Source organism: Squalius cephalus (genome assembly GCF_949319135.1).
Source record: "Squalius cephalus genome assembly, chromosome: 10".
Lineage (NCBI taxonomy): Eukaryota > Metazoa > Chordata > Actinopteri > Cypriniformes > Leuciscidae > Squalius > Squalius cephalus.
The window spans coordinates 12,361,393-12,373,554 of NC_137131.1; the positions used below are offsets into that span (position 1 = coordinate 12,361,393).

Genomic DNA, 12,162 nt, shown 5'->3' on the forward strand with positions numbered 1-12,162 from the left:
AATCTATTCTGATTTGAAACTTGTGACATATAAACGTGCACATCAACCCGATTACTTTATTTATCATTCATGTAAACACCGTGTTCGGATTCATCAATCGTATTGATTTCATTCCGATTGAACCAAAAGGTGTCCATGTAAACGTAGCTAGTGTCAGTTGGGTCGCTTCACTGCCATTCATAAATGCTCTCCAGTGGCCTAATAAAATAGTAAAGAGTCCATTATATGCACACTTCAGAACACTCGCCGGAAGTAGTAGGTCATACGGGTATTTTTGCCTACTCTTTTATGAGTTCTGTGAATTCAGACATACTTTTTTTTTGTCACATACTGTTTTACTATATAGTAGGGGAGTATGCGATTTCAGATGCAGCCACAGGATGAGTTGCAGTCTGACACGTTTTTCCACGCCCTTTTGATTGACAGGATATAATAGGCCCTGATCATTGGCTGTTTTTAAACAATCGGTCAATGGCAGATAGTGAAAATAATTGGTTTTACACATCTGTGTATCCCTACTTACAAGCAATTACATATTGCAACTGGGAAGTGGAATGTTTTCGGGAGTCATTTCGCAAGTGCTTTCCATCACAAAGGAACATAATTTCGAGACCCAACTATCTTTATATTCATATACATATACAGTACCTCATAAAAATATGATTATCACTTTTCATGATTATCTATTTTTGTAAAAGGTAGTTTATGATTTTTCTGCATTATACCTGTTGGTTTCCTCAATATTACTTGAAGGGCTCAATATTACTTGAATGGTTTCTCTTTTACTATTTCCCTGCACCTCACTACCGTTAGTTCAGAAAAATACAGTAAACCAGACAGTTTAGCAACAATGTTCAACGTAAAGCCTTAGATTAAGCAGAGTACAGACCCAATGCCAATAAGCCTCCTTTGCAATTTGAATAAATCGAGTGAAGCCTATAATTACAATTAGCACAGTGTGAACTGCTGATTCAGATCGTACTCAGCAAGAGTGGGTAAATGACGGGTAATGGGGTAATTTGGTATTTAAATTCAAGAACCACCACTTGAGTCATCACTGATTGGTACGAAGACTTGGAATGTTCTTTACTAGTAATGAGGTTATACAAACATACAATTAAATGTAGGGTTAAGATAGTATAACAGATCTTCCTAACATACTGTAGGTTTGTACCCATTTCTAGTTTAACGTGACTGTATACATTATTCAGAAGTAGACTTGTATCAAAGGAAATAATATAAGATGACTCTTTTGAGCAAAGCTCTGATCTCATTTCATCACATTTCATTAATTTGGCTGTTTGTAAACAATCAAATGCAGTGTTTCCCACAGATTAGAAAGCAATTTGTGGTGGGGTGGGGGTGGGGGTGTTGTTTCATGTCAGAAGGGGGGGGGGGGGGGACGGAATTATTAATTCCTTCGTTAATAATTTGTTACACAGAACTTTATTATATTAAATATTAATCACAAATGATTCACACCTTCATAAAATTCAAACATTCAGTGTAAGAACATTATTTATAATAAGTTTTATTTGATTCACAGCTTATATAGTGTTTTGACCTCGACAACCCAACTGCATTTTACCGCAAACTTGCGACTAGTTAACTTTCTAAAGAAGGCGCAATCGCTTATTTGCTAAGGGGTCAAAATTCTTGGTTTTCCTGGGTCAGAACTGGTCTTCGGTGGTGGCCGACGGACACTGTCATCCTTTCTTGCCCTCTTTTTTTTTTTAAGCTGTGATTTTACCTCTGGTTTGATTTGTTTACATTAGTTAATGTATTAAGCTAATTAACATGAACCATGAGAAATACATTTGTTACTGTATTTATTCATCTTTGTTAATCTTAGTTAATACAAATACATCTGTTCATTGTTTGTTCATGTTACTTCACAGTGCATTAGGCTAACTAATGTTAACTAATACAACTTTTGATTTCAATAATGTAGGCTAATAGTAAATGGTGAAATTAACATTAATAAAGATTAATAAATGCTGTAGAAGTGCAGTTTATTAATAGTTAATGTTAACTAATGTAGTTAACTAGAGTTTAATAAATGTAACCTTATTGTAAAGTGTAGCGTTGGGGTACTCAATCTCGAACTCCAATTTTGAATGAACTCGGACTTGTCACGCACTCGGGTGAAATTGTACTCGGACTTGACACGGACTCGGACATTTTAGACTCGGAAAATTTGCCAAGTACAGTCGAGTCCGGGCACTGGAGGACACAATATTATTCAAAAACGAAACGAAACTACTTACATTGTGTTGTTTCAGCATTGAGCATTGTAGCCAATCACAGACATGTATATGACGCGCATGAATGCAGTGGCCAATCAGAGGCGTTTTAGTCACCATGCAGAGAATAGAGTGCCGAAGTTATGACGTCACTTTGTAGGCCAAAACGCGGAAGTGAGTTAGCATTTTAGCACTACGGGTTCCCTCGCCCTAAAGTCTATGGGTTTTTTGAATGGGTTTTTGCTAAATCGCCTGAAATAAGGTCTGTGGTTAACAAAGCCTCTAAATATTTTCACGTTTTGATCTATGACATAAAACACACCAGTTATAACCTGCTTGTGATTTTTTAAAACTTTATTGTGTCTTAAAAACGGTGGTTGCTAACAAGTTGCTAAAAGGGACTACATATCCTTTGGCGGGGACTTTAGACGTCATCATGAAACATGAAAGCTCTCACTAGCCCACGTTTCAGCTTCACGTTCTTAGAAGTTTACCTTTCAGTTAATATAGCCTACATAACGTTATTTTTGTTTTGTCCCGAGATGCAACCACAAGTCATCGAATGAAATCTCGTTTGTTTTCCGTCCGATGTTATCCAGCGGAGACTCTGGGTTCGTGCCAGATGGAGTAAAAAAGGCTAGCAGTAGCAAGAATAAACGTTTTTCATAACCAAATCAACAGCTAAAATACCTTTTGTCTTTCTCTTAAAATATCTAAAAGCTTGTTTACTTTGCCACTGTTTAATAGATTAGATCCGCTGCAGTTTTATTAAAGGCTAACGTTACGTTGAGAAATGTGTTTAATTAAAATATTCAAAATAATACCTGGTTTATTGACTTTTATTGTAACTTGTTTGGATATAATTATAGAAAGGGTGGGTCCTGCACCTTGTGAACTTGGCTTTTACCCACTTATAATAATATGATTGTATTTGTAAACAGCATTGCCGGTAGTTAAAGCAGGCAATGATATTAATCTTTGTTATTTTAGTAGTAAATGTTAACTATATTTAATGTGCTATATAAACGTGGACAATTCCCAGAGAACACGCTGATATGTATAGCCTTAATGCACTGTAAGTTGACTGTCTGACAAATACACAAATTAAATGTTAAACTATTGCATACTACTTGTATACTATTACACTCCAGTCAGCTCACAGTAATGTGGATGTGAGATAAAAATTTACTACACAGGCTCTCACATTGGGGCTTGTGGATTACCAGGTAAAAATAGAAAATGTTAACAAAATTAGTATATATGTGTTATTTAGGGAACATATATATGGTTTAATTATAATATATTATAATAAGCATTTGCTATTGACAATTCTCTTTAAATTCAACATATATAATTATATACAACTATTATATTAAATGTTTGGAATTGAACTGTGTTATGCTTGTTCAGAGATTATTTGTATAGTTATCTTAAATACATAGACCACTATTATAACTCCTCTATCTCTCCCTAGTTTTACTTACTCGATTAACCTTGTACCTCATGCTGGCCCTTACAATACCGGCAAGTAAACCAGCATATAAACTGCATTGTTCATGTCCAGATTTATAGTTGTTCTCTCTTCGATCTATGGTTTTTCTATCGTCTAAGAAAAAGGACATGGAAATTGATACGGCCATAACGTTAGTGCTTCTGAGATGGTTAAAGCGCGTTTTTTTTCCTGGCGAATTAGCAAATGGTATGCAAACATACAATCAAACATAATACAGCGAAAGATAATCTTTAAAGTTTATTTGGGGCACAATGATCAGGCATAATAATCTTAATCACAAAGAAAATAATATTAAGGTTTATATAAACTAACAAAATAATAAACGAATAAATAAAACATTAACAAAAGATTAAAAAAATCTCAGAGAGGCACGCATAAACAAAATTAGTTTCTAACATTTTTTGAAAAACAGAATGGACAATATTTCTCATGAAAAATTGGATAAGTGTTCATACCATAGACTGTAAAAATAGGTTCATACACAGCGCAGATCATAATGATCTTGAGGAAGCTTGATGATGACGTTGATCCGCGACCATGGTGTGCTGTAGTCCGTTGATAGCCTACCGTTAGCATTTTATATCCGACGGCTTTATTTAGGCTTCAAAATGTATACATTTTGGATCAACTTGTAAAGATTATCTTGATAGACAAAACGTGTAAGGGTCACAACTCTTTGTTGAACACAGATCTTATTTTTTGCGATTTTCCAAAAGTCTATGGGGAAAATGCATTGCTTTTTGATCGAGGGAACCCATGCGCCGCTAACTTCCGGGTTGGCCTACAAAGTGACGTCATTACTTCGGCACTCTATTCGCTCAAAATTTATGTTCAGAATCAGCGCGAGCTTTCTCCTTTCACAAATCCCCTCATAAACAACAAAGTCTAGATGCAATGTAAATAAGAGATTCACTGTGCAGTGCGGACAACTTCAAATTTATGACAAGAGTTTTAGTGAGAGTGCAGAACGCGGTAAGTAAGTGGCTTAAAGGGAGCACAATCTAAATAATAGTTTTGTTTTTCATGCTTCTAGAGGACCAGTGGTTACGTTCACAGTGCAAAGTTTAAGGAGTGATAAACGCATTTAAATGTGGGAGTGAACCCGCTAAATTATAGTCCTGTGAGTCATGAAATTGCGATGATTTGACATAGTAACCATAGCAACATGAGAACGTGATAACCATAGCAACATTTTGGCGTCTAATAATGTTATGATTTTTGTTACATTTACATTTTAGTCATAAGTTTACATAGACCTTGCAGAACCTCCAAAATGTTCTTTTTATTTATTTTTTAATAATAAGGATCATAAAAACGTTTTTTTTTTTGTACTGCCCTGAAAAAGCTTTTTCACATTACAGATGTTTAAGTATAGCCTAGTCCACAAGACAAAATACAAGACAAACTACATATTAACTTGATTTTTTTTTTACCTGAATTTTTACCCGATTCATTACCTGAATGATCCACAACTGTTTTTATGTTTGTTTTTTTGTAATGGTTGTTCATGAGTCCCTTGTTTGCTCAAACTGCCCAATGGTCTTCAGAGAAATCCTCCAGCTCCTGCACATTCTTTGCTTTTCCAGCATATTCTGCTTATTTGACTCCTTACTAGCAGTGATTGTATGATTTTGAGATCCATATTTTCACACTGGGACTCAGACACAACTATTACAAACGCTGCAAACATTCAGTGATGCTCAAGAAGGAAACATCCATTAAGAGCCAGGGCGTGTAAATTGGTGTAAATTGTTCTTATTTTGTTTAAAAACTCATTAATTAATTTAGTTCCATTCAGATTTGTGTCAACACAGAAAACATTTAATCACTGGATAGGTTTTTTTTTTGTTTATTCAGAGTGTTTTTTATTTCAGCTGAATGTGCGGACGCATTTCAGAGAAGATAAGGCAACGTTTTTTTTTTTTACGTTTTTTTCGCATTTTGCGTTCATAAACAGGACTCAAGCCATAGCCTGTCTGAAAAATTATTTTTGACTTAATGTTTGAAACAGCAGGTTATCAACTTAATCTATATGAAGTGCCACTATGCACTTACAATACATAATTACATAGCCAATCACAAAATTAGGCTAACGTTACATGGAAAAAAAAGGTGCCGAACGGTTGTGCAGGAAAGTATGCAGTCATACGATGTTGGATGCCTGGCCATCTGCAGTGTCTCTGACTCCGCTGCCTCATTTGGATGGTACCTTGACGGGTGAGCGCGATGATTGGATGTCGAGGATGCGTAAGTAAACCGTTTTTTGCAAATTCAGCAAACTACCTTATCTTTAACGGTTACTTTACCATCTACGCTGTAGAACCCAAAATATTTCCAGACACTACTTTTTAGATGAGTTGGAGTTGTAATTGTCCGCTCAGGCTGGCCGTTCTGTGCGTTATCTTCCATTTTCAAAACAGGGTGGCTATTGGCTATTTTTCGCTTGATTTGGTCATGGGCCTATACGCTACAATACGTTTAGAGCGCCAGCTACTGGATGAGATGGCAAACAATAGAATAAAAAACAAACGATCTAATCATAGACTGTAAAAAATGCGCTACACATGGCACGAATGACACATAACCGAATAGTTTATTTATAGTTCGATTACGGATATTTCACGTCATGTTCGAATGCATATTCGAATATCGAATAAAAAGTGACAATCCTAATATGTGGCGGCCGGTGTTGATTCTGTGGCGCACAGCCACGAATTAGTCTATGTGTGGGAAACACTGAAATGTTATAGTGAATCATAGAATCATTCCTCAAAACTTTTTTATTAATTTACACAATTCTCTGCTATTTATTCAGCTAGACTCCATACAAAAAACAGTTTGTGCCTTAAGTGTGCTCTCTATTTTTTGTTTTTGTATAAGTATACTTTATGAAATTTTTAATTCAATTCTGAAAATCTCCAACTGTGAAATAATTGGAGACGTAGATTTTTTTTTAAATCACATCTACAATACAGTAGAAAAAAATGCTGGTGCACAGCCACAAAATGTTTACAGAAAATGACAAAAATCCTAAAAAGAAACACTGACACTTCCAGAGAAAGGTCGAAAAGGCAATAAATTGGAACAGTTAGCAGTGTGCCAGTGTTTTTCAGTGTGCTTGCAGTGATGAATATTTGCATACTTAATTGCGATTGGCATTCTTTCTTGCATTCATTTGCATATTGAATTGTGATTGGTCTTATCTCTCTTACATCTACTTAACCATCTGTATCCATCATTATACTGCAAAAAAAGAATTTTGAAAATTATGTACTTGTCCACAGTTGACTAGACTGTCATGACAACTGAAGAGTTAAAGATGTGATTTAACATTTCACATAGAACCAAAGCCTATACCAAAGCATACTTAAAACTATTCCTTCAATGCCTTGTAAACACTAGTATTTCCTTCTGGAAAGTCCTCATTTTAGCACTTTTTGGGCATGAAAAATGAATTGTGCCCGACTGCCCTCCAAAACCACTTTAGATGGATAAATTATTATTTTATTTATGCCAACTCTTAAAATAATACAATTATCGATTGATCAATCAAGACATCTTTTTGTATTGCTGAAATGTTACCGTTTGACTCAGAGCTCTTTTAGAAAGTTAGACTATTTTTGCCAGAAGTGTATGACTTTAATTAAAAGTTAAAAATGATGGTGAAGTTGCAAACGTGATTTTCATGAGCTTATGCTGTACCAAGAGTCACTATCTTTCAAAATTAAGACTCTTTAATAAGACACTTTGTAATATTTGATAAGCTGCAGATCCATAGCTATTAAACTAACACTACTAAAGACTGTAATTCAGCTTTAGATCAACTTTCAGTGATTAAACCTTAGGCAAAATTCTCAAAACTGGTGTACAGTTTGATTGTACAGTAATTATTCTGTGGATTCAACAAATGTAGTGACTGCAAATGAATACTGATCAGAATATTACATCTTTTTGCAAAGGCACACTTGCCACAAAAGGCGGACTTGACCATCGTTATTCTCCGTAGTGAGCATTCTGAATCACAAATAAACTCACTTAACATGCATATTGTATGATAAATGATCACTGTACAGCTAAGCTAATGAAATTAATGATTTTATCGTCTATCACTCTTGGTTTTACCTTTTCTCTCCCTTGTACCACTCAAAGACTGGAGAGGGGACAGCTGCTGCCTCACATCTCAGCAGGGCAATCTGACCGGGTCGAACCCCGTGACTTTTCATCTCATGGATTGCTGGAGGAACTACAGAAAGAAAATAAAAACCAATGTGATTTAGGGCAAGAGTGAACACACATAAACAAACTCAAATAAACTAACCCTTTGAGCCTGAGAGGAAAGGCCTTCAAAAAAATGCAAAGTTTTCATTTACAGTCATGTGAAAAGAGGCAGAAATGAATTAGCAACAAGATTCAGAGTGGTCAATGTGTGTAAATCTTATGGGTGCAATGCTGAGAAATACCGTTTGTCCCAAGGGTTAGAGAAAAGAAATTAACTGCTCAGTGATAAATTGTTTAATGGCTGTTCAAAGGCTGTGGAGCTGAGGAAGGTTCTCTGAATATGTGCATGTAAAATGAGGGTCCTTTCATGTTCACAAATGCAGTGTAAATCTCTCTAGCGGCGTCGGTGAGCAAGCTTTAACTACAGGCTGAATTTTTAGTCAAGAAGCAATAACCTCTCTCAGTGGGAAAAAATAAATGTTTATCATACATAAACCTTTATTGTATATTATTTCTTATAGCATGAGTAAACAGAGTAAGCAACTAGAATGACATGTGATCAAACTCAAAAGGACATATAGAAAAAGGCTATGAAAGAAATGACACCATACTTAATATACACACAAATAAAGCAGGCCTGAGCAGAATACTAAGATGAACACGATATATATATATATATATATATATATATATATATATATATATAAAAAGAAAATAACTCCCTTCAAGCAGGTGATCCACTTATGTCTTTCTAGCTAGCGTTAAATTACTTGCTATGTCTGAATTTGAGTGGGGGACATTTATATTCCAGGCAACTCGGTCTTTGAAAATCACCTGCAAGTTATTGAGGTCTGTGTTCAGACAATTTTTTCCTGATTGAATTTTTGACATTCTCTTCTATAGCCCCACAGTTGAAGGTATGAAGTTCTCCAGGCCTTCTGTGTTATACGTTTCATGTTATCTGAGAGCTGAAAAAAAAAAATCCACTATTGTGGTGATAACAGTAAAAAATGATGTTCTTAGATTTTGGGCTCCATTGTTACTTCACACAGATACTGTATGTCACATCATTTAACAAATATGAAGTCATGAGCTTCCCTACACTGTACAAGAAAGTGAGAGTTTTTCTCATTTTACATATCAGGAAAACTAATTTGCAACATTTAAAAAAATCAAAGCATCTACCAGTAAGTGTTAGGGGAAAACTAATTTACAAAATTAAAAAAACCAAACCATCAAACAGTAAGTATGAGAGGGAAACAAACGTCTTGGTTACGTATGGTAACACTCGTTCCCCGAGGAGGGAACGGAGACGTGAGTCAGAAGTGATTCTGACGAATAGGAATCGCTTGCGAGAGCCTATTTACTTCGAGTGTAACTAAACGAGCCAATGCACATTGGTATGCGATAATTGCCCCAGCTGCCATGCATCGCGACGCGAGCATATAATGAGCAGCAGGTGCCTCACATCCTTGTTTTTCTGCTGAGGAGCCAGACCTGTGACTCGGCCGTACAGCGGAAGCTCAGCAACTGTGGCGAGGGGACTCACATCTCCGTTCCCTCCTCGGGGAACGAGGGTTACCATACATAAACAAGACGTTCCCCTTCGTCAGTTCACTATGACGTGAGTCAGAAGTGATTCTGATGAATGGGGATATCTACCAAAACGCCACGGCTGATGGCCCTTCCAGCACTCCGCTTGAGCCTCCTGGCCTGAGAGTAGGGCAGAAGTAGGAGCTCTAAGCAGAGAAGGTCAGTCACTGCTGTTCCGCAAGACCCACTCAGTGTGACTTATTGGATAACGCTGAGAAAACGTTGGAGAAACGCTTGGAGAAGGGAACGCTGTGGAAGCCACATCCTACCCCGGAGGGAGGCACTGTGATAGTTACATATATGGACTAGCCAAGCAGGGTTGTATGACATACGGCAGTCTCTGGGGTGGTTGCAGCCTAGTTATAGGGGGGAAAGAACACCAGCAGAGACGACAGAGCGGGCTCTGTCTAAGGAAAGACACGGGATTGTCTGCAGAGGAGCTGATTGTGGAGGAATGCATATATGGGGTCGCAGCAGGGACCACTACATATGGACACCCAGCCTAACACAGGTTCCACAATGCATACAAGTGTAGGCCTGGCGTCAGACGCTCCGCAATGTCTGATTGCCACAGAGGTGACGGAGGAACAGGGTTAGCCATTTCTGCTAACCCATGGGGAAGGGTGTCATTGTAGTGGCATTGCAAGCCGACACTAAGAACGGGTCCCTCGCGCTACTGGCCACTGGGGGCGAGAATACAGGAATATACCGGCTCTACACGGAGGCTATAGAACCTAGCGAACGTGTTAGGTGTCGCCCAGCCCGCAGCTCTACATATATCTGTCAGCGAGGTGCCTTGAGCCAGCGCCCAGAAGGAAGCAACACTTGCTCGCAACCTGAATGGGCAAGGCACGCCTTGGGCTTCGTAAGTCAAGGCGATGGCATCCACTGTCCAGTGGGTCATCCTCTGCTTGGAGACAGCCTTTCCCTTCTGCTGGCCTCCGTAACAGACGAAGAGCTTATCTGAGGTCCTGAAGCTTTGCGTTCTGTCCACGTATAACCACAAAGAGTGGACGGTACAGAGAAAAGCTAGGGCTGGGTCTGACTCCTCCGAAGGCAGCGCTTGCAGGTTCACTACCTGATCCCTGAAGGGAGTGGTAGGAACCTTGGGCATATATCCAAGCCGGGGTCTCAGGATAACGTGAGAGTTGGCCGGCCGAATTCTAGGCACGATTCGTCGACCGAAAATGCTTGCAGTTCCCCTACCCTCTTGATGGAAAACAGGGCAGTCAGGAGCACTGTCTTTAGTGACAAGATTTTTAACTCAGCTGACTGCAGTGGTTCAAAGGGTGGTCTCTGAAGTGCGCTGAGCACCAGAGACAGGTCCCAAGAGGGTATAGAAGGGGGGCGAGGCGGATTCAGTCTCCTCACTCCCCTCAGGAACTTGACGATCAGGTCATGCTTTCCCAATGACTTACCTTCATCTGCATCATGATGTGCGGCGAGAGCAGCAACATACGCTTTGAGGGTGGAGGGAGACAGCCTTTGCTCCAACCCATCTTGCAGGAAGGAAAGCACGACTCTCATCGCATATTTTCAGGGGTCTTCCCGGTGGGAAGAACACCATTCAACGAATAGGTTCCACTTCAGAGCATAGAGACGCCTCGTTGAGGGGACTCGAGCAGAAGTGATGGTGTCTACCACCGCTTGGGGTAGGTCACATAGAACCTATACTTGTGTAGGCCCCAGGGCCAGCTGTGCGCAAGTGCATCCGTGCCGAGGTTCCCTTCGGTCAGGGAATAAAACAATTGGCAATGGGTCGAGTCTGGAGAGGCAAAAAGATCAGCTGGACCACCTGGGGATGGAGACACCACTCTCCCGGAAGCATAGGCTGTCGTGAGAGCTTGTCGGCTGCACGATTGAGCACGCCAGGGATGTGAATTGAACGAAGCAACCTCAGATGCTTCTGACTTCATAGGAGATGGCAGGCGAGTTGTGACATGCGGTGGGAGCGTAGACCACCTTGACGGTTGATCTGCCGTAGAGCAACTTCTTCCATCGCTGGGTCACCCATCTCAGGGCGCTTGCCCTTACGCTTGCCGCCTGATTTAGTGGGGGCCTGGACAGGCTGGGCGCTCCCTCTTGCGACCGGCCACCTGCTGCCTGGGTGGACATTAGCTCACCTTCCGATGCAGCGACTGACATTTGATCATCCGGTGGAGCTCCAAAAAAAACAACGGCCCAGCGCGCTCTTTTGGGGGCTCCGCGGGTGGCGTTACAGAGAAGTGAGGGGCCCGAGGTGACTGGCTCGGCGGGTTACCTCTCACTGTGATCCTCAGGTCACCAAGGCTATTAACCAGTCCTCGGCGACGAGCAGACAGAAGCGCCACCGACGACTGGGTGGAAGCAGCAGCTGGTTGCCGAGGCAGGATCTGCTTAATTGCCTCTGTCTGCTTCTGTGCTGCGGAAAACTGCTGGGCAAAGTTTTCCACAGCGAAGAGGCCAGCCTGGCAGACAGGGGCGTTGAGGAACCACACTTTGTTGGGCTCACGCATGTCTGCCAGGTTCAGCCAAAGGTGTCGCTCCTGGACCACTAATGTGGACATCGCCTGACCCAGGGAGCGTGCAGTGACTTTCGTCCCCCGTAGGGCGAGG

The 12,162-nt window shown here is 40.0% G+C and overlaps 1 protein-coding gene across 1 annotated transcript in view; it reads right to left on the reverse strand.

Annotated features, from left to right (window-relative positions):
* negr1 (neuronal growth regulator 1) overlaps window positions 1–12,162 on the reverse strand; it is a 153,798-nt gene that overhangs the window by 67,432 nt on the left and 74,204 nt on the right. The window contains exon 5 of the mRNA XM_079882816.1: window positions 7,879–7,999. Within this exon, the coding sequence (XP_079738942.1) occupies window positions 7,879–7,999 (121 nt within the window). The remainder of the gene's footprint in view (window positions 1–7,878; window positions 8,000–12,162) is intronic.